This window comes from Dipodomys merriami, unplaced genomic scaffold, assembly GCF_024711535.1.
Source record: "Dipodomys merriami isolate MVZ:Mamm:240054 unplaced genomic scaffold, mDipMer1.0.p SCAF_10, whole genome shotgun sequence".
NCBI lineage: Eukaryota > Metazoa > Chordata > Mammalia > Rodentia > Heteromyidae > Dipodomys > Dipodomys merriami.
In genome coordinates, this window is record NW_027202271.1 from 50214153 (window position 1) to 50236777 (window position 22625).

The following is a 22625-nucleotide window of genomic DNA, read 5'->3' on the forward strand; positions in this document are numbered from 1 at the left end:
GTTCTGCCCTTTATTTCTTCAAAAAACATCACTGAACGATACACTTCGAAGACGCACACAGAGAGAAGAAACTTGTTGGCATAATCTGCACAACAAAGAAAACGAAATGGGAAGACAATGTATTTAGCAGTTTCTCCTCTTCTGGAGTCTTTCTCCATCGTCCAAACACGGTTTGACTTGGAAACAGCGGACCCTGCCTGACAACCTTCCAGACTCTGCCGCCTCGGCTTCCGGCGTCCTCTGTTGCTATGGTAACCGGAAGCGCGCACTCTAGCTCCGCCTCCCCGAGGGTGGGGGAAACCATAGAGTACCGGAAAGGGATTGAGCAGACAGGTCGGAAAGAGACTGATCCCAGTCTGGTGTGGTGTGGTTTGCACCGAAATGACGACTTTAGTGTTGGATAACGGAGCCTACAACGCCAAAATCGGTTACAGCCATGAAAATGTGTCGTAAGTGTTAACCTTCTCGGAAGGACGAGGCGTTGTATGCCAGGGGCTACGCTTTGTCTCCGGACTCCCGCGTGTTGCAAACGCCCCCGTGTGGCCCCCAGCCGGGCTGGTGGGACGCTTGGGTTGGAGCTGGGTAGTCAGTTGTCATGCTTCAGCTAGAATGGATGGTGCTTTTTAGTTTCCGAGGCTGCGCGGCTTTGGAAGTGAGATCTATATTTTATTTCGTAACGAGAAACAAATAGGCAATTAGGCGTCTGGTCTCCTTTGTCAGGAAGCAGAAAGTTCAAGATCCTTCAGAACACGTGGGCATTATTCTGGGTGTCTAAGCATTTTCTGCAAGGCGATTATAGGTCTCATTGGATCTTTTTTTGGTCGGTTGTGGGGCCTGGGCACTGTCCCTCAGCTCTTCAGCTCAAGGCTAGCACTCTACCACTTGAGCCACAGCGCCACTTCCAGCTTTTTCTGCTTATGTGGTGCTGAAGAATCGAACCCAGGGCCTCATGCATGCAAGGCAAGCACTCTACCACTGAACCACCTTCCCAGCCCTCATTGGATCTTCAAAAGGTTATGTGACCCACAATAGTCTAAAAGCCATTGTCTCAGGGTTTACAGACTTTTTAGGATTTGATCACTGACCTGGTTGATGAGGTTAACTAAACAGAAACTACTGCAGTGGTTTCCATAAGAAGTAGAACATCCGTGTTTGAATAAATAACTGATTTGTTGTAGACAATTTATACATTAGGTTTTTTTTTTAAGATACAAGCTAAATAATAAGCAGTAGCAAATTGGTTAAGTACATTAATGTGAAACTGAGATTGGCAACCATGTAGCTTCTTTGATTTGTAGATTTCTACTACCCAGCTACACCTCCAGCTCTTTTTGTTGTTGTCTATGCTGTCCTCCTGACTTAGCTTCTCAAAAAGCTGATTGCAGGTCCCTGCCTATGGAGTTTGTACAAATTATGTCCTCAAAGAATATTTAAACATGTAAAGAAACTCAATAGTATAGTAAGTGAAATAAGCAAAAACACTTTGGTTATCCCAACATATGATAATGGCTCTAATTTGTCTTCCCACCTAGCTTGTAAACTCATAGTGGGTGGTAACAATATTTAAAAGTAGTTCAAGCCAGGGGCTGGTGGCTCATGCCTGTAATCCTAGCTACTGAGGAGGCTGAGATCTGAGGATCTCATTCAAAGCCAGCCCAGGCAGAAAAGTCCCTGAGACTCTTATCTCCAATTAATCAACAGAAAACTGGAAGTGGTGCTGTGACTCAAGCGGTAGAGCATTCGCCTTGAGCTGAAGAGCGCAGGGATAATGCCCACACCCAGAGTTCAAGCACTAAGCACTACAACTGACCAAAAAAAAAAAAAAAAAAGTAGTTCAATTTCCTGTATCCTAATGCCATTCTAGTTCTTTAAAATCTTTGGCTTCATGCAACTTAATTTTATGCCAGAAGTTTGAACTTGTGGATATTTTTTTATCAGAATGGTACAAAGAATTTTCACATTAAGCCAGAAAGACTAGGACCTTTATCCAGAATCCTGGCATTAAGTCTGAAATTGCAAAACTAGTACCCACCTCTAAGGATTTCTTCAAAATTATTTGAGAGCTGGGTGCCAGTGGCTCACACCTATAATCCTAGCTACTCAGGAGGCTGAGATCTGATAATCTCGGTTCAAAACCTGCCCCAACAGAAAAGTCTGTGAGACTCTTTATCTCCAATTAACCACCAGAAAACTGGAATTGGCGCTGTGGCTCAAGTGTTAGAGCTCTTACCTTGAGCTGAAGAGCTGAGAGACAATGCCCAGTCCCAGAGTTCAAGCCCCATGACCGACAAAAACAAAAAAAAATTATTTGAGAGAAACAAAGAGTCCAATATAGAACCTGTTCAATTAAAAAAAGACATTTTTTTTCTTTTTTTGGGGGGGTCTGGTCTTGGGGCCTGAAGTCTGAACTCTGGGCCTGGGTACTGTCCCTCAGCTCTTCAGTGCAAGGCTAGTGCTCTACCACTTGAACCACAGCACCACTTCCGGCTTTTTTCTTTTTGCTTATGTGGTGCTGAGGAATCAAACCCAGGGCCTCAGGCATGCAAGGCAAGCGCTCTACCACTGAGCCACCTTCCCAGCCCCATTTTCTATTTATTTAAAGGCAAAATGAGAATAATTAGTTTTGTATAGACTAATCTTTTAGCATTAGTGATTAAGTGATGGTAATTTTAAGAACTAAATATTTAAGTGATAATTGTCTTGTTCTTTGTTTCCAGGGTTATTCCTAATTGTCAGTTCAGGTCAAAAACTGCACGTCTTAAAACTTTTACTGCTAACCAGATAGATGAAATAAAAGACCCCTCAGGACTGTTTTATATCCTTCCTTTTCAAAAGGTATTATATATACATAATATAATTATATATATTTACATATATCATGTAGCATTATAAACCTGATTTGATGACAATTTGTGTATGTGTCTGTGTGTGCCAGTCTTGAGATGAACTCAGGGCCTAGGTGCTGTCCCTGAGCTTTTCTGCCCAAGGCTAGTGCTCTACCATTTGCGCCTCAGCTTAATTCAGGCTTTTTGGTGGTTAATTGGAGATAAAAGTCACATGGACTTTCCTGCCCAATCTTACTTTGAACTGCAATACTCAAGTCTCAGCCTCCTGAGTAGCTAGGATTATAGGCATCAGCTACTGGTTCCTAGCTTTGAAGACACTTTTTTTTTTTTTTTTTTGGTCGGTCGTGGGGCTTGAACTCTGGGCCTGGGCGCTGTCCCTCAGCTCTTCAGCTCAAGGCGAGCACTCTACCACTTGAGCTACAGCGCCACTTCCGGTTTTCTGGTGGTTTATTGGAGATAGGAGTCTCATGGTCTCTCCTGCCCGGGCTGGCTTTGAACCGCGATCCTCAGATCTCAGCCTCCTGAGTAGCTAGGATTACAGGCGTGAGCCACCAGCGCCTGGCTTGAAGACACTTTTTAATATTGCATATTAGGAAAATATTTTTAGCTCTCTAAAAATAATTGACTTAAATATTAACTAATATCTAACTAAAGCCTAAAATTGAAATTATATCATCATGTAAAAATAAATGACCATGCTGTTGGCTCACGCCTATAATCCTAGCTACTCAAGAGGCTGAGATCTGAGGATCGCAGTTCAAAGCCAGTCTGGGCAGAAAAGTCCCTGAGATCTCTTGTCTCCAATAAACCATCAGAAAACTGGGAGTGGTGCGGTGGCTCAAGTGGTAGAGTCCTCACCTTGAGCTGAAGAGCTCAGAAACAGCACCCAGGCCCAGAGTTCAAGCCCTATGATTGACAAAAAAAAAAAAAAAATTTGATTGTTAAAAACTTTTCAAATAATTATGATGAATATGTTTACTTATCAAATTTTAGGGCTATTTGGTGAATTGGGATGTTCAGCGACAAGTATGGGATTACCTTTTTGGAAAAGAAATGTATCAGGTAAGAAATTAAAAGTATGTATTCAAAGGTGTCTATTTCTGTGTAATTCAAATGAAATATTGGAATTTATACTTTTAGAGTTATAAAACTATCAACATTATCAGTACATATTTTAAGTCACTTAAATATAGCTTTGCCTAGGCTTGATATTCTGAATAATAAATGAAAATGAATAAAATTTCCATGTTAAACATTAAGTTGAATATAGGAGGCTGAGATCTGAGGATCACGGTTCAAAGCTAGCCTGGGCAGAAAAGTCTGTGGAACTTATCTCCAACTAATCACAAAAAGCCAGAAGTAGAGCTGTGGCTCAAATGGTAGAGCCCTAGTCTTGAGCACAAAAGCTCAAGGACAGTGCTCAGGCCCGGAGTTCAAGCCCTAGGACTGGCAAAACAAAAACTATAGGTTGTGTAGGGAATAGTCTGTACTGCAATTTTAGTTCAGATTTCTACTCCAGTCCCTCTGTTAGGTGCTAAGGTTCAAACTCAGGCCTTCTACATACTAAGCAAGAACTCTATCTCTGAGCTACATCCCTAAATTATTATTAGACAGATTTACTGTATCATTTAATTTTCAGAGTAAAATAGTTTGGCTCACATACTCGAATATGTAGATGTTGTAGAAAATTTTTTGCTTTTAGTTTCTATAGTGTGTCTAGATTTATACTGAAAGAATTTTCAAATTTTAATACATTTCAAGAATGTGGAAAGTGCTATTCTCCAGCTACACAAGTTGCTTAGAAAAGCTCAAGGAACAGAAGGTAGCCCCAAATGCTGTCGTGAAGAAGTAGGCCAACAACATGATAATCTCCTGTTTGAGAAAGGGCCTATTAAGTTAGGCTTTGGGCAAGGACATTTAAACCCAAAAGAGACCTCAGCTACTTGTCAAATGGCCCTATTACAGTGACAGAAGGCTCTCCTCAGTTAGTGCCTGAAAGTGTGTCTTATGATGAACCAGTTTACCTATGCTTTGGACTCCCCACTACTACTTGACTTCTTAAGCTGTCCTCTAAATCAGAAACAAAGCAGACGTACTGGCCTGGGTCAAGAAGACGGCTGCTTGCAAAGAGAATGTCCCCACAAAATGAGTCTGGTGCAGGTGGTATAGGAGGACTGCTGGTGAAGAGTCTCTTTCAAAGGCAGACTTATACCACCATCTTTCACACAAGTTATCTTGTGGAGGACAAAGGAGCTCTGGCTCAGCTGGTGGAAAGTATCAGGACTAGTTATGTGGACATGATGATTTTCACTATCACTTGGAAGCAGGGTTCAAAATAAGAATGACTTCACTGTAGTTTGTTACTTTTGTATAATTAATCTTTAACAACTTGACAGTTCCATTTATTACTGCTATCATTAGGAGAGAGAGGTTTGCATTATTAGTTGAGTGATTAGATTTTGTAGTATACACTCTTGAGTTCAAATCCTATGTCTACCCTAAGTAGCTATAGGATGTACGTAATTTAATCAACTTTTCTATGCCTCAATTCGGTCATATATTAATGAGAATAATAATCACTAGGGTTGTTGTGAGAAGTAATTTTGTGAGTATACACGTATGTATATACATATTGTGTTGAGCTATATATTATTTATGCATATATAATTACAAATTAGAAAACTTTTGTTTTTCTTTTCTCCTATAGGTTGATTTTTTAGATACGAATATTATTATCACAGAACCATATTTTAACTTCACTTCAATTCAAGAATCAATGAATGAAATTCTATTTGAAGAATACCAATTTCAAGCAGTATTAAGAGTAAATGGTGAATTAAAGTTTTCATTGAAATTGAATTTTGTGAATATGGATATTAATATGAATGGGTGAAGAAACATGAAATCCCACATACTACAAAACATGGAATTTTAAAACTAGACCCTTAGATATGCTATAATCAGACTTAATCAGTTTTTTTAACTGATATTTCTCTCAAATGAAGTTACTAGCCACATATTTCTAATCTCTGAAAGATTTTTCTAAACTAGTTATCTTTCTGTTAATGAAAAGTTTGCCATTTTTCCTTCTTTTTTTTTTTTTTTTGTCGATTGTGGGGCTTGAACTCTGGGCCCGGGCACTGTCCCCCCGCTCTTCCACTTAAGGCTAGTGCTCTATCACTTGAGCCACAGCGCCACTTCTGTCTTCTGGTGGTTACTTGGAGATAAGAGTCTTATGGACTTTCCTGCCCCAATTGGCTTTGAACCTCAATCCTGAGATCTCAGTCTCCTGAGTAGCTAGGATTATAGGCGTGAGCCACCGGCACCTGGTGCCATTATTATTTCAAATAAGGTGAACCACTTTTGTCTGCCAATGTAAGTGAAAAGAATCTTAATATCTAGAAGCAAGTATATTAAAGGGAATTATTGTATTACCTGATCAGTACAATGAAAGTCTTTAATTAGCTTACAGAATTTAAGTCCTGTAGACTTAAACAGTTAAAAGGATAATCTCCAGAAGTGTTGTCAGCCAGTGGAGATTTTGGTCCCAGGAAATGTTTGATGGTGCTGGAGACATTACCTAATTGGTAGAGTACTACTGGTGTTGAATAGATGCAGGTTATAGATGATAAAGGAGTTAGCTGACCCAAAGTGTCTTGTGGATCCAAGGTGGAAAAACCCTGCTCCAAAGATACTGCTTTGATTATTTACCTTTACTTGCCCATGGTGCAGTTTCCCACAGAAACAAACATAACAGGGGCTGGGAAGGTGGCTCAGTGGTAGAGTGCTTGCCTTGTATGCATGAGGCCCTGGGTTTGATTCCTCAGCACTACATAAGCTAAAAGAAAAAAGCCGGAAGTGGTGCTGTGGCTCAAGTGGTAGAGCGCTAGCCTTGAGCTGAAGACCTGAGGGACAGCGCCCAGGCCCAGGGTTCAGGCCCCACGACCGGACCCCCCCCCCAAAAAAAAAAAAGAAACATAACAAACCCCACACGTATATGCTTATATACATATACAATTACAAGTTTTAGAACGCATTGACTGTATAGAGTGTGTGTGTGTGTGTGTGTGTGTGTGTGTGTGTGTGTGTGTGTGTGTGTGTGTGTGTGTGTGTGTGTGTGTGTGTGTGTGTGTGTGTGTGTGTGTGTGTGTACTGGGGCTTGAACTTAGGTTCTTGTCCTCTCAGCTTTTTCCTTCATGTCTAACACTCTACCACTTGAGCCATACCTCTACTGGCTTTTTGATGGGTAGCTGAAAGTAAGAGTCTCTTAGCTTTGTCTGCTCAGGCTGTCTTAAAACTTCAGTCCTCATATCTCAGCCTCCTGAGTATCTAGTATTCAAGGTGTAAGCCTCTAGTGCCTGGCTTATCTAGAGTGTAGAATAGAGTCTGGCATGTAAATGCTCAGTAATTAACAACTGCATTATGCTAAAAAATTTACATTTAAAAAAACTGATCACAATTTTTTATGTTTACCAGATAAATATGACTTAATTTTTTTTAAAGTTATAGAGATCTTGTGAGATTTGTGAACATAACTTTTTGTTTTGTTTTTGCGCTTGCCTTAGTTTGCTGCTTGTCTATAAGTTAGTGGTATACGTTTACTTAATGTTGCTAATATTTTTAAAATGTTTGTTAATTTTCTTAATAGCTGGGGCTCTCAGTGCACACCGATATTTCCGAGATAATCCTTCAGAATTATGTTGCATCATTGTAGACAGTGGGTATTCCTTTACACATATAGTTCCTTACTGTAGAAGTAAAAAGAAAAAAGAAGCAATTATTCGGTGAGTTGCATTTAATTTTCAAATTATTTCTTAATTCATATAATTTCTTAGGGTGAACTGTGTGAAAACTGAACTAAGATTGAATTCTCCCCTTATAGGATAAATGTGGGAGGTAAACTCTTAACCAACCATCTGAAGGAGATCATATCTTACAGGTATTCCTTGGCTTTGATTCTTTGCAAGCGTAGGGGGTTGAGAATGAACTTTATATATCAAAAACAAAAATAACAAAACAAAAAGGAAAACAGAAATCCAAACAAACTGTTCCTCTTATTCAGCTGCACCTCCAAGACAAGACTAACTGTCCTTTATCCCAAACCTTTCCTAAAATCTAGTACTCACTAGATAGGAGTTCTTGAAATTTTTGTTGTTGCTGTTGGTCATGGGGCTTGAACTCAGGGCTTGCAAAATGTCCCTGAGCTTTTTTCGCTCAAGGTTAGCACTCTACCACTTTAAGCCATAGCACCACTTCCAGTTTTCTGGTGTTTAATTGGAGATAAGAGTCTCATGGACTTTCCTACGTGGGCTAGCTTTGAACAGTGATCCTCAGATCTCAGGTTCCTGAGTAGCTAGAATTACATGTGTGATCCACCAGTGCTTGGGTTTATTTCCAATTTCTTTATCTAAAAATAAACTAATAACTTCCTTTCAAGGAATAATGTGCAGATTAAGTATACACTAGAGTATTTTTATAAAATTAAAGAGTATTTTAGGTATGGAATGTAGCACAATGGTGAAGCACTTGTTTAGCAAGTAGTGTCCTGGGTTTGATCCCCACTAACAAAAAGGAAGAGACAAAATAAAATACAATTAAAAGTATTTTTATAGCTGAGCGCCGGTGGCTCACGCCTGACATCCTAGCTACTCAGGAGGCTGAGATCTCAGAATCTCGGTTGAAAGCTAGCCCAGGCAGGAAAGTCCGTGCGACTCTTATCTCCAATAAACCACTAGAAAACCAGAAGTAGTGCTGTGGCTCAAGCGGTAGAGCGCTCGCCTTGAGCTGAAGAGTGCGAGGACAGCACCCACGCTCAGAGTTCAAGCCCCATGACCAAAAAAAAAAAGTATGTTACACATTCAAGAATGTAATATTTCAAAAACCAGTTACTTGGAAATATAATTCCAAGAAAATATTTTAAATGACCATTATAAGTTATATTCAAATTTTTTTCATTTCATATTTTATAATTTCTATTTCCTGTAGGCAGTTACATGTTATGGATGAAACACATGTGATTAATCAGGTGAAAGAAGATGTATGCTATGTGTCTCAGGATTTTTACAGAGACATGGATATCGCAAAGTATGTATAATTATTGACTTTGGGTGATATTGCATATAATTGAAATAGTTCATAAATGGTTTTTTTTTTTTTGTCTTACAGGTTAAAAGGAGAAGATAATACAGTAATGATAGACTATGTTTTGCCTGATTTCAGTACAATTAAAAAGGGCTTCTGTAAGGTAATTTTTGAAAAACCTCTTCAAGTGACTACCTCAATCAGAATTGAAAAGCATTTGTCATCTAGCTGGGGTTGACAGGCCTAACCCAATTGTGATTGACTGCCTTCCTGGTGGCCATTTCACAAGATAAAAGTATGTAAGTTTGACTAATAGGTTTCTTACTAAATTTATTTAGACAAAGAACTATTAGCCAAATCACAGCACATGAGATAAATATTGGAGATAAATAAGATTGTTACCTATATCATGACTCAGCCTTTTCTGTTTACTTAAGAATTATTTTAAATCCAGGTGTTTTTCCTGTTGTGAAAATGGTTGACAAAGCTGACCCAGGACTGAATGTTAGTCATGTTTAGCCTGATGGAATGAGCATGTCAATTGTAAAGGGCAAAATCCAATGCACTCAGTGTTGAGAAACAGCTTCTCTTGTATTTCAAAATTAAGTAATTCTGTTTTGTCTTTGACCAGCTCAGGTAAAGACAGGTCTGTGTTTAATGAATACAAAGTTTGCCATCTATTTACTGCCTTGATGAAAACTGTTGGAAGGTTAAAAAATGTTTCATCAGAAATGTAAGGGAGTTGAATGCCAGTGGCTCATGCCTATAATCCTAGTTACTCTGGAAGCTGAGATTTGAGTATCATAGTTCAAAGCCAACCAGGCAGGAAAGTTCATGAGACTTAACTCCAATGAATGCTGGAATTGGAGCTGTGGCTCAAGTGGTAGAGCTCAAGCTTTGAACACAAAAGCTACAGTGCCCCGGCCCTGACTTCAAACTGTAGTGTCAGGGAAACAAACAAACAAAAAAAGAAATATAAAGAGACATATGATACTACTTACTACACTATACCATAGAATGGTAAAAAACTGAGAACAGTCTACATATCCAGTTATAGAAAGAAATTTAAAAAAATTCATTTATGTAAGAAAATAATTGTGAAAATGAAATACAGGTACATGACCACATAGATAAATCCCAGAAACATGATTTAGAAGCCATAGGTACTTTGATTCTATAAAGAATTATTATGTTAATTAGGAATACATTCATGAAATTAAAGTGGAAGACTTTATAAATGGTAACACTAAATGAAGAAAGGGAATCTTGTTTTTTTAAAGTGTATTAAGCTGATAGATACTTGTGTTTTATGTAATTATACTTAGTATGTCTGTTCAAACACAAGTAACTGCAAAAATAACAAGACAGTGGCTTAATGTTCATGAGTTAATTTAAGATTTATACTTCATTCACAGTCCATGTTTGAACTCATGTATGAAAGTTAGCATTTTGCATTGGAAGACTAATTCTAAAATGTGTTTTTTGAGTTCAGTACTTCACTATGTGCATTATTAGGTGTTATTCAGTAACTTCAAAAAGAGCTAAGTATGAATTTAGAAAAACAATATTATATAACCTGAAAAAATATTTGAGAGGCTTTATATTTAGGTTATTGTTAGAATTCAGATTTTGATTATTTACTCAAATATTTTTAGCTATTCAAGTTGGTATACTTCTTAGTGACTCAGAAAGTGGAGGCAGAAAGGTCATGAGTTAGAGCCAAGCATGCGCAAAGTTAGAAAGCTGCTGTCACAAAACAAAATATAAAACAGAAGATATGCTGGGCGCTGGTGGCTCATGCCTGTAATCCTAGCTACTTGGGAGGCTGAGATCTTAAGATCCTGGTTCAAAGCCAGATCGGGCAGGAAAAGTCCGTGAGACCCTTATCTCCAGTAAACCACTAGGAAATCAGAAGTGGCACCGTGGCTTAAGCGGTAGAGCACTCACCTTGAGCTGAAGAGCGCAGGGACAGAGCCCACGACTGACAAAAACAAATGAACAAACAAACAAACAAACAAAGAATAGAAGATCTGAGGTATGTCTCATGTGATAGAGTCTTCTGTCATGGGAGAGGGTTTGAGTTCAATCCCCAGTTCTGCCAAAAAAATGAATGCACAAGGCAAGTAGACACACATGTCTGTGTCTATCCACATGTCACACATAGACTTGTGTATAGATATGCATTATATGTACTTTATATAATGTGTACATATATACACATATAAACGTACGTTATATATTATAAGATATATTAATTTTGGGGAAACTTTGCAGCCTTGATTTTTTTATTGGCAATGGTAAGAACAATAGCAATAAAATAATAAGGTCTATAATATCGTTGTAGATTATAACTGATGCCGGGTGCCAGTGGCTCACACCTGTAATCCTAGTTACTCAGGAGGCTAAGATCTGAGGATCGTGGTTCTAAGCCAGCCGGGGCAGGAAAGTCCGTGAAACTCTTATCTCCAATAAACCACCAGAAAACCGGAAGTGGCACTGTAGCTTAAGTGGTAGAGCGCTTGGCTTGAGCTGAAGAGCTGAGGGACAGTGCCCAGGCCCAGAGTTCAGGCCCCATGACCGACAAAAAAAAAAAAAAAAAAGAAATTCCATGATAATGTCTTATCAGAAAGCTGATGTCTACAAAATTTGTCCGACCTAAATTGAGAATATTACAGTAATCATTAATGATTATTATTTTTTTTTGGGGGGGGGGTCCAGTCGTGGGGCCTAAACTCTGGGCCTGGGTGCTGTCCCTCAGCTCTTCAGCTCAAGGTTAGTGCTCTACCACTTGAGCCACAGCACCACTTCCGGCTTTTTTCTTTTTGCTTATGTGGTGCTGAGGAATCGAACCCAGGGCCTCAGGCATGCAAAGCAAGCTCTCTACCACTGAGCCACTTTCCCAGCCCCAATTGGTCATTTCTTTTATGGTACTAGAAGTAGATTGATGAAGACTATTCAGTAGCTACAGACTACATCAACTAAAATAACTTTAACAGCCCTTACAAATTCCTTTGTCCATGTCTGTAAAAGAGCAAAAGAACTTTTTGGGATTATACTTTTAAAAACAATACATACCTGGGTATGGTGGTACAAGCCTGTAATCCCAGCATATGGGAGACAGAAGCAGGTGAATCATAAATTTGAGGCTGTTGAAGTCTACATAGCAAGCCCCTGTCTCAAAACACAAAGCAAAAGTCTTTCAACAAAACCCTACCTGTTATATACCAGGTTACACATTAACACTTAATGGCTTCAATGCTGCCCTTTAAAAAGGACATCTAGTGCTACCTCTTCACCTCGTTAGATATTTGATCCCTCTTTGTAAATCAGGGCTATAGATAAGCTAGTGTTTTTTTGTTTGTATGTTTGTTTGTTTTTTTTGTTAGTGCTGGGGCTTGGACTCTAGGCCTGGGTGCTGTCCCTGAGTTCTTCAGCTCAAGGCTAATGCTCTACCACTTGAGCCACAGCACCACTTCTGGTTTTCTGGTGGTTTATTGGAGATAAGAGTCTCATGGAGCTGGGAAGGTGGCTCAGTGGTAGAGTGTTTGCCTTGTATGCATGAGGCCCTGGGTTCGATTCCCTAGCACCACATAAGCAGACAAAGTCGGAAGTGGCACTTTGGCTCAATTGGTAGAGTACTAGCCTTGAGCTGAAGAGCTAAAGGACAGTGCCCAGTCCCAGGGTCCAGGCCCCACAACTGAAAAAAAAAAAAAGTCTTACGGACTTTCCTGCCTGGGTTGGCTTTGAACTGAGATCCTCAGGTCTCAGCCTCCTGAGTAGCTACGATTACAGCCACCAGTGCTGGCTAAGCTTGTGTTTTATCAACAGAAATTCCCCAAGTTTGCATATGTCTCATGTTGTTTTTCAGTATTAACAAAATAAGTTATATCCTTTATGCATTTGTATATTTATAGGAAATATCCTTCATAAGAAGGAAGACTACGCTCTTTGTGAAGAATAATATTCTTGATCGAGGTTCAAAGCTGGCCCAAGCAGCAATGTCTTTGAGACTCTTCTCTCCAACTAACCACCAGAAAACTGGAAGTGGCGCTGTGGCTCAAGTGGTAGAGTGCTTGCCTTGAGCTGAAGAGCTCAGGGACAGCACCCAGGCCCAGAGTTCAAGACCCACAGCTGACAAAAAAAAAAAAAAAAAATTCTATGTGTTACTATAGTAATAGTTTAATTGGACTAAAAGAAATTTATAGCATACCTTATTCTTCCTAGAATATTGTGAAATTTCCAGGAATTCTTTATTTGTGTGTGCCAATCCTAGGGCTTGAACTCAAGAAGGGTCTGGGCACTGTCTGTGAGCTGTTTTTGCTTGAGGCTATTGCTCTACCACTTGAGCCACAGTTCCACTTAAACCATTTTTGGTGGTTAATTGGAGATAAGTGCACAGACTCATACTTCCTGCCAAGGCTGGCTTGAAACCTTGATACTCAGATCTCAGCCTTCGAGTAGCTAGGATTATAGTTGTGAGCCACCAGTGCCTGGCTCCAAGAAATTGTTTTGGTGCCAGTCCTGGGGCTTGAACCAGGGCCTAGGTTCTGTCCCTGAGTTTCTTTTGTTTTGTGGGTCATAGTGCTTGAACTCTGGGCCTGGGTGCTGTCTCTGAGCTCTTTTTGCTCAAAGCTAGTGCTCTACCACTTTGAGCCACAGCAACACTTCTGGTTTTTGAGAATTGATTGGAGGCAAGAGTCTCATGGGGACTTTTCTGTCTAGGCTGGCTTCAAACCACAATCCTCAGATCTCAGCCTCCTGACTCCCTAGGATTACAGGTGTGAGCCACCAGCACCCAGCTTTTCAGAAAAAAAAATAAGAATAATGTTATGAACACAAACTTTCCACATTATAGAAATCTGAATCATTCATTCTGAAGTTTAGAATGGCACTATAAGGGGAAGGATATTTCCTGTGTATATTGGGTGACTATATGGATTACCTTAGTGAGCCCAATGAAGTCATTAAGGAAAGGAAAATGGGCCCATTTTACAGGACCATGTGAGAATTCAGTAGGCCAATGTTTGTAACATTCCTAATACACATTGGTTGTGTGCCATTCAAGAATTTGTTGAATACATACTTGTATGCCTCATACTTTGATGGTGAACAACATAGGTTGTGGAGAACAGTATAGGGTGATAGCAGAGAGAGATACGAGGGTTTGTCTTTGGGATTCAGGGGAAAAAAGTCTGATGAAGCTGAAATCCAAACAAAGAATGGGTAACTATGTTAAGGGCCCAATAATATTCTTCATATACCTTAATCTTTTTTATTTATTTATTTGTTGGCAGTACTTTGGTTCAATGCAGGGCCTTAGGTTTGCTAGGCTGGCATTCTATCCCTTGAGCCATGCCTGTAGCCCTGCTTTTTGCTGATTACTTCATTGATAGAGGTTAATGTGCTTTTCTGATGGGGCTTGCCTCAATCCTCCATCTCTGTATCTCAGTTTCCTGAGTACTAGGATTACAGGCATGAGTCACCAGTGCTGGGTCTTATATATTACTCTATTTGTGTGTGTGTGTGTGTGTGTGTGTGTGTGTGTGTGTGTGTGTGTGTGTGTGTGCTTTTTTGCACAGGGCTAGTATTGGGTCTTATATATTACTCTATTTGTGTGTGTGTGTGTGTGTGTGTGTGTGTGTGTGCTTTTTTGCACAGGGCTAGTATTCTACCACTTTAGTCACCAGTGCTGGGTCTTATATATTACTCTATTTGTGTGTGTGTGTGTGTGTGTGTGTGTGTGTGTGTGTGTGTGTGTGTGTGTGTGTGTGTGTGTGTGTGTGTGTGCTTTTTTGCACAGGGCTAGTATTCTACCACTTTAGTCACCAGTGCTGGGTCTTATATATTACTCTATTTGTGTGTGTGTGTGTGTGTGTGTGTGTGTGTGTGTGTGTGTGTGTGTGTGTGTGTGTGTGTGTGTGTGTGTGTGTGTGTGTGTGTGTGTGTGTGTGTGTGTGTGCTTTTTTGCACAGGGCTAGTATTCTACCACTTTAGCCACAGCATCACTTCCAGCTTTTTAGTGGTTAATTAGTCTCTTGGGTTTATCTACTTAGGCTGGCTTCAAATCTCAATCCTGAGATCTCAGCTTCTGATGAGCCACCAGTACCTGTCTTACATTACTCTTAATAACTTATCTTTTTATATGTTATATATACTATGTAATACAGTTTATCTTTATGCCTCAGCTAACTTGGACTGTGAATTTCCTATTTTTGTCCATACTGGCCTGGAACTGTAACATGACTGTTATTCAAGCTATGTGTAAGAGAAGCACCAATGGGAGGCTTACAGTCCAGTGTAGCCTGTCTGGAAAACAGCCTATTCAAAAAGAAGATAAATGGGTGGCTCAGGTGGTAGAACTCCTCCCTAATAAATGCAAGGTTCTGAGTTCAGCCCCCGAGACTGCAAAAAAAAGTTTGGAATTAAAGCTGCTAGATTATCTTTTGGGGGATACTCACATTAGCATCAGTAACAGTTGAGTAATTTTGGCAGTGGGAGAGACCATGTTTTTCTACCTTTGGGAATCCTGAGATTTCCAAGAAAATGGTACAGGAAGTGGAGCTGTGGCTCAAAGTTGTAGAGCACTAGCCTTGAGCAAAAGACTTAAGATAGCTTCCAGGCCCTGAGTTCAAGCCCCACGACTGCCAAAAAAGAAAAGAAAAGAAAATGGTTATTAGTATTAATTATGTACTGATAGTAATTGTTAGTCATGTGAACATGTAGCTTAAACCTTTTTCTTTAAGCCAAGGGAAGAGATGGTGTTGAGTGGAAAATACAAGTCTGGGGAACAGATTCTTCGTCTGGCCAATGAGAGATTTGCTGTTCCAGAAATACTATTTAATCCTTCTGATATTGGCATTCAAGAAATGGGAATTCCAGAAGCTATCGTCTATTCAATTCAAAACTTACCTGAAGGTACCTCAGTAATTAGAGTAAAATATTGAAGAATAATTTTTAAAAACTAAAATCCTATGAACACTGTTTCTTCTAAAACCATTGCAGGAAATAGCAGATAACAGTAGAGATTTCCAAATCTCATGTTTTGTCCTAAATTTGGAAATCTCTTCATGGTTTAAACATGAAGAAATATATCTTGGATTATATTCAGTTTAGGAGTTAGTTGTTTGAGACAGGGCCTTTTTTTTTTCTTTGCTTGTATTGGGGCTTGAACTCAGGGCCCTTTATCACTTGTAGCTTGTGCTCTATCATTTGAACCATGCCTTTAGTTCTGGCTTTTTGCTGGTTAGTTAGAGATGACAGTCTGTCTCATGGATATATCTGCATAGACTGGCTTTGAACTTCAGTTCTCAACTTTCAGCTTCCTAAGTAGCTAGGATTCCATCTCTGTATCTCAGGAGTACTAGGATTACAGGCATATATATAGGTATGTGTGTGTATATATATATATACACCTACACACACATGCATGCACGCTATTCCTAGCATGTGCCTTTTGAGGCAGTGTCTTTGTGTGCAGTCCAGGCTGGCCTTGAACTCATGATCCTCCTGCCTCAACTGCCAGCTAGAATTACAGATATATACCACAAGACTCAGCAAAAACTTTTAACCCAAAGTCAAAATTTATAGTTTAACAATTTAATGTTTCTCAGCAATTGATAGGACTGATTTCGCCTTGTGGTTGTATTTGGGACAGCATACAAAACTAACTACATAAGACTTGAGTATGGTGCTTGAAGTGACCACTTCTGAGTTATCTTGAAGCACAATTTAAATAAATAATGTCCTAGGGCTTTTAGAGTACTTTTTTTTTAATGTTCTCTTTCTAGTTTGTATGAAATAACTTAAGAAATCTAGCATATCCAATGTGCTTTCCTTTCATTAAAACAACCAATAAGAATAAAAAAATTAAGTCACATAATGCTATTAACATTTTACAAATATTTTCATATTAATTTCACATTTGACATAAAGTTACAGCATGATATACCCAACATTTTATCCTACACTGGTTTAATGTTATGTTTCAGAGTCAATGCTGATAAAAGGAAACTATTTTGAACAGAAGTATGAGGTGGGCTGGCCAGTACTTTTGAAGTTCTGGTGGTCTCTTGTGGTGCTCTGTCGATTCTGCATTTGTGTGCTTGTACTAAGGTTTGACTGTAGGGCCTGGGTGCTGGCCCTAAGCTTTTTTTTGCTCAAGATTAGCACGGTACCACTTGAGCCACAGCTCTACTTTTGGCTTTTTCTTGTTTTATTGGAGATAAGAATCCCCTAGACTTTCATGCTTGGACTGGCTTCTAACTGTGATCCTCAGATCTCAGCCTTCTAAATAGCTAGAACTATAGGCATCAGCCACAGTTCCCAGTTGTTCTATAGGCTTTCAGTACTGGTTAACTTTATGTTTCTTAACGTTTACTGTCATGTAACTTTAATAACTATTTGCAACATGCTTTCTTTAAAGGTTATTAGTGATGATGATTGTTTTTGTGCTTTCCTTTAAGGTAATTATTTGCAATGAATTTATCTGTTTTATGAAAATCTATTCTGGAGGATCAAGGTTCCTGGCCACTTTGGGTAGAGTTCATAACACCCATCTCAATCAGTTGAAAAAGCTAGGCATGGTAGTGCATGCCTGTCACCCCAGTTGTGCAGGAAGCAAAAATAAGATCATGGTCCAGGCCAGCGTTAAAATGAGACCCTATTGGAAAAATAATAAAAGCAAAAAGAGTTGGGAGCATATTTTATGTAGTAGACACTGCTTGCCACACACACAGCTTTGAATCCAAACTCCAGTACCACCAAATAAAGACCTTTTTAATTTTTACAGTAGTGTATAGTCTCAGCTATAATAAAAATACTCCATTCTAGGGAAGGTGGATTATAAATAACTGAAATATCTGCTGTTGAATGTTCCTCATTTATTTGTAGCTTATATGTGCATATAATAAGTAGCTAGTAGTTTATTTACCTTAGTTTTTTCTTCTAAAGATCTGTAAGTTCATGTTTTATTGCACTTAATATCTAAGTATAACTTCATTACGTCTTAATTGTATGACTTCCCACCAGTAATGATGTTCTCTAAACCTTTAACCAGAAAGTCTTTTGAGAAAGATAATTTTTTTTTCTAATTCCTTTTTCCTTTTTCTCCTTTTTTCTCTTAAAGAAATGCAGCCACATTTTTTTAAGAACATTGTTTTGACGGGAGGAAATTCCCTTTTCCCAGGATTTAGAGATCGGGTTTACTCAGAAGTTCGATGTCTCACTCCAACAGACTATGATGTTTCTGTAGTGCTGCCTGAAAAGTAAGTGTTGGTTTATATGGGAGAAAATAATGGAAGCTATCTTATAAATACAGTGGCCTGTAGAAAAACTTGAGTTAAAGCCTGCTGGTTTAAAGCAAATAAGGAATCTTATGTTCCATGAGTTAATATAGGATGAAATGTGAAGTGCCAGCAACAATATTTGGTATATAATGAGCAATCAATTAACATAAGACTACTTCCCTGTAGTAAATCAGTCCTTGTTTTTAAGAGATGTAAAAAAATTATTGTGAAGGTGATGTGCAGAGGAGTTACAGTTACATAAGTCAGGTATTGGGTACATTTCTTTCTGGACAGTGTCACCCTCTCCCTCATTTTCTCCCAGTTTCTTTGCTCCCGACCCCTCAGGTTGTATAGTTCACTTCCAACATAGTGTCTAATGAATATCACTGCTGAATTAGTTTACCCTTTGTCTCACCATTTCTGTGCTTTTCCTTCTCCCCAAATCAAGTGTACTTACAAGACAAAAGGTACAACAATAAAAACAGCAACAGAAGGGGAAAGACAGAAAAAAATATACAAAAACCCACAAAAAAAAAGACCTTTTGTTTCCATTTCTTGGAGTTCACTTCTGTGTTTAATTTTATATGATGATAAGCACATAGCTATTGAGCCCTTATGATCTTCTCCTAAGAATATCCTCCTTTGGTCTCACTGTATGAATGGTTAGAGTCCTGTTTTTTTTTGTTGTTGTTGTTGTTGGTCATGTGGCTTGAGCTCTGGGCCTGGGCGCTGTCCCTCAGTTCTTCAGCTCAAGGCTAGTCTTCTACCACTTGAGCCACAGCACAACATCTGGTTTTCTGGTGGTTAATTGGAGATAAGAGTCTCATGGACAGGGCTGGGAAGGTAGCTCAGTGGTAGAGTGCTTGCCTTGCATGCATGAGGCCCTGGGTTCGATTCCTCAGCATCATATAAAGCAGAAAAAGTCGGAAGTGGCTCTGTGGCTCAAGTGGTAGAGTGCTAGCCTTGAGCTGAAGAGCTGAGGGACAGCACCCAGGCCCAGAGTTCAGGCCCCACAACTGGCAATAAACTGGCTTTGAACTGTGATCCTCAGATCTCAGCCTCCTGAGTAGTTAGGATTACAGACGTGAGCCACCAGCACCCACCTGATGACCTTTTTTAAAATTCAGAACTATTTTATATTGGGTTTGTGGGCATAGTCAAGCAGTAGAGCACTTGCCTAAGATGCAGAAAGCCATAGGTTCATTCCCCACTGTTATAAAACTTTCATCTACCTTCTATCCAATTTATGAGAAAAACAAAGATATTATCATTGTCATGTTAGCAGCAAATAAAAAGATTAAGTTGGATTTTAGAGTTGTAAGGACTTACAGGTCATCCAAAAGTGCTTTTGCATTATAAATAAGGTGTCATTCATTGCAGTGAGTTAACAGCAATGACCAGATTAAAACCCAGTTCTTTTACCTTGAGTCAAGAGTTCTTACCAAAAGATATGTCTAAATAATCAAATCCTGGCAGTCATGTCAGAATTGCAAACAAAACCCCATGTATCTAACTCTAGTTAATTATAGAATTCTGATTTACACTTAAAGTAGAATCACTCCTTCCCTCTCTCCCTCCCTCCCTTCCTTCCTTTCTTAACACTTGTATTAGCTCATAGTTTCAGTCCATGGTGGCATGGAGATAAAGTTGACAACTCATGGCTGCTGGAAAGCAAAGAGAGCTAAAGCAGAATTTTAAATATAAGAATGATTTTTATTTTTTGGTCAGTCATGGGCCTTGAATTCAGGGCCTGGGCACTGAGCTCTTTTTTTTTTTTAATTTAATTTAATTTTATTTGTGAACATACCGTACAGAGGGGTTACAATTACATGGGCAGGATAATGTGTACATTTCTTACCAAGCATTGCAGCCTCCTCCTTTGGTTTACCCTTCACATCCCTTCCCAGCCTCCCCCCCCCCCCCCCCCCCCCCCCACTGAGCTCTTTTTGCTTAAGGCTGTTGCTCTTCCACTTTGAGCCACAGTGCCACTTCTGGTTTTTTGGTGGATAATTGGAGCTAAGAGTCTCATGGGGACTTTTCCTGCCTGGGCTGGCTTTGAACCACGATCCTCAGATCTCAGCCTTCTGAGTAGCTACAATTGCAGGCGTGAGCCACCAGCACCTGACAGAAATAATTTTTTTAAAAATTAGTAATGTTCAAAGCCGGGGACTGGTGGCTCACGCCTGTCATCCTAGCTACTCAGGAGGCTGAGATATGAGGATCACGGTTCAAAGTCAGCCTGGGCACGAAAGTCCGTGCGACTCCAATAAAGCACTAGAAAACCAGAATTGGCTCAAGTGGTAGAGCGCTTGCCTTGAGCTGAAGAGCACAAGGACAGTGCCCAAGCCCAGAGTTCAAGCCCCATGACCGACCAAAAAAAAAAAAAAAAAAAAAAAAGGCAGTAATGTTCATATGCTCTCTTTAGATAGGAAGCATATTGGGTTTTTGTCTTCCAGATACATATCACCAGCCAAAGGATTCACTGAAATAGCTTTAATATTCAATGTATTGATGGTAAATCCATTGCTCTAATATTTCTGTGTTTTTTTCTCTCAGAAAAAAGAATATATATAAAGTTATAAATGAAGCTATTTCATAAAAGGTTAGGCAATGAATTAAATATAAAGAAAACATTTAAACTGTTTTCTTTACCTTTTCAGATTTGAAACTCTTGGGGAAGAGGAACAATAGAAATATAATTGCATTATAAGAAAGTATAGCTTTGGTTGTAGATAGCTAAACCAAAGTAAATACTGTAGCTGATCTAGTCTTCCAGACTTAACCTCTCAACATCATTCTCCTATATATAAAATTGGACGTGTAATAACTATGGGAGCTATGATAACTATCAGAGGTGTAATAACTTTTATGGTTTGCTGAGAGAATTGGATGATGAATCTGCCACCAATGCAAGTTAAGCTCAATTATGATCCTGCTTTTAGGCATCTTGGTCTTGCATTCTTGTTTTTTATATTAGAAATAGAGCATCTATGAATTGGGAGACTAGAGAGGAACCCTCCCCCCGCCCATACCCCTCACTTTTTTGTAGTGGTGACTAAGATTCCTTTCCTGTTGAGTTTACTCGTGTGAAACTCTTATTGCTATCTCTTCTCCAGTATTCCTTCAAATTGGGTTGAACTTGCAACTTTTTAACTTCAGCTTCAGGCATTTCATTTGTTCTTCATGTATGTAAAATAATTTGTCCTTCATTTTACCTTATTTTTAGCCCTATTACTTACTCCTGGGAAGGTGGAAAATTGATATCAGAGAATGATGATTTTGAAGATATGGTGGTAACAAGAGAAGATTATGAAGAAAATGGACATAGCATCTGTGAAGAGAAGTTTGATATTTAAAAGACATTTCTAAATAAAAGCCTTGATTGATGGTAACTGAAAAGTTCTTGTTTTTCAGTCGTGGGGCTTGAACTCTGAGCCTGGGTGCTGCCCTCAGCTCTTCAGCTCAAGGCGAGCATTCTACCACTTGAACCACAGCGCCACTTCTGGCTTTTTTCTGCTTATGTGGTACTGAGGAATCGAACCCAGGGCCTCATTTATGCAAGGCAAGCACTCTACCACTGAGCCAACTTCCCAGCCTGTCTCACAGTTCTTTTAAGGTTAAAGACCCGTGTTATTTTTTTTATTCTAAGATAAAGCCTTGGAACTCACATAAATACTCTGCTCCATGGATAATTTTTCAAAGTTTCTTAGGTAGGTTATAATAGACTTTAACTGAGATAGGTTATTATAGTGGACTTTAACTCAGCCCCCCATTTTTTTTGGGGGGGAGCTAGACTATTACAACAATACTTAGGCTATTTTGGAGAGTAGCCTGTTCTTCATAAGGTGAATGCAGTTTGATTCTTCATAGTTGAAAGCACAAACTATATCCTGCTCGGTTTTCCTTAGATGGTCGTTTTATGTGATTGACTACAAACTGGCCAGTGTATTTATAGGCTCATAGGATTCCTCTTTGTCTCTTAACACTTAAGTATCTTATTTAAAAGTTGTCATTCTTACGTTTGTGTAGTAAAGCTGGAAAGACTAATCTTAAGTATGTGTGTTTAATTTTTTACTTAGTGTATGTTTGAAAGAGTGGAATCTAAAATCAGTTCATTGAAGTTCTTCTGGCCACCATTGTTTTGGTGACCAGGAATGTAGTGTTTTGTATTAAAAATTCTTCTATATGATCCACAATAAACATATGAAGATGTTAAAGGCTGTAGGTTTTTTGGGTATATGAGCCACAATAAACATCTGATCCACAGTAAACATATGCAGATGCTAAAGGCTGTAAGTTTTTTGGGCTGGGGGTATAGCTGGTGGTAGTGAGCTTACCTAGTATGCTCAAGGCCCTGGGCTCAAGTGTTAGTACAAATGAACAAACAAACCACCAAAACTTTCCAGTTTAAAGA

The 22625-nt window shown here is 39.1% G+C and overlaps 1 protein-coding gene and 1 long non-coding RNA gene across 3 annotated transcripts; one reads left to right on the forward strand and one right to left on the reverse strand.

The window, feature by feature from the left end:
• Nucleotides 1-304: 304 nt before the first annotated feature.
• Nucleotides 305-22417, forward strand: Actr6 (actin related protein 6). Of its 2 annotated transcripts, XM_069991004.1 has the most exons (11): nt 305-449; nt 2718-2835; nt 3840-3908; nt 5554-5677; nt 7495-7630; nt 7729-7785; nt 8832-8930; nt 9012-9090; nt 15671-15842; nt 18052-18190; nt 21438-22416. In XM_069991004.1, the coding sequence occupies exons 1-11, from the start codon at nt 382-384 to the stop codon at nt 21565-21567; spliced, it is 1191 nt and encodes a 396-aa protein (XP_069847105.1). In that variant the 5' UTR covers nt 305-381; the 3' UTR covers nt 21568-22416. The 2 variants fall into 2 exon arrangements, with proteins under 2 accessions (XP_069847105.1, XP_069847113.1); XM_069991012.1 differs by lacking the exon at nt 2718-2835 and having other exon boundaries at nt 345-449; nt 21438-22417.
• On the reverse strand, nt 527-15555 carry LOC138805835 (uncharacterized). Its single transcript, XR_011365650.1, has 3 exons — nt 15386-15555; nt 12003-12098; nt 527-659 (listed from the first exon to the last, which is right to left on the reverse strand). It is a non-coding gene; the product is annotated as an uncharacterized lncRNA (long non-coding RNA).
• Nucleotides 22418-22625: the final 208 nt, after the last annotated feature.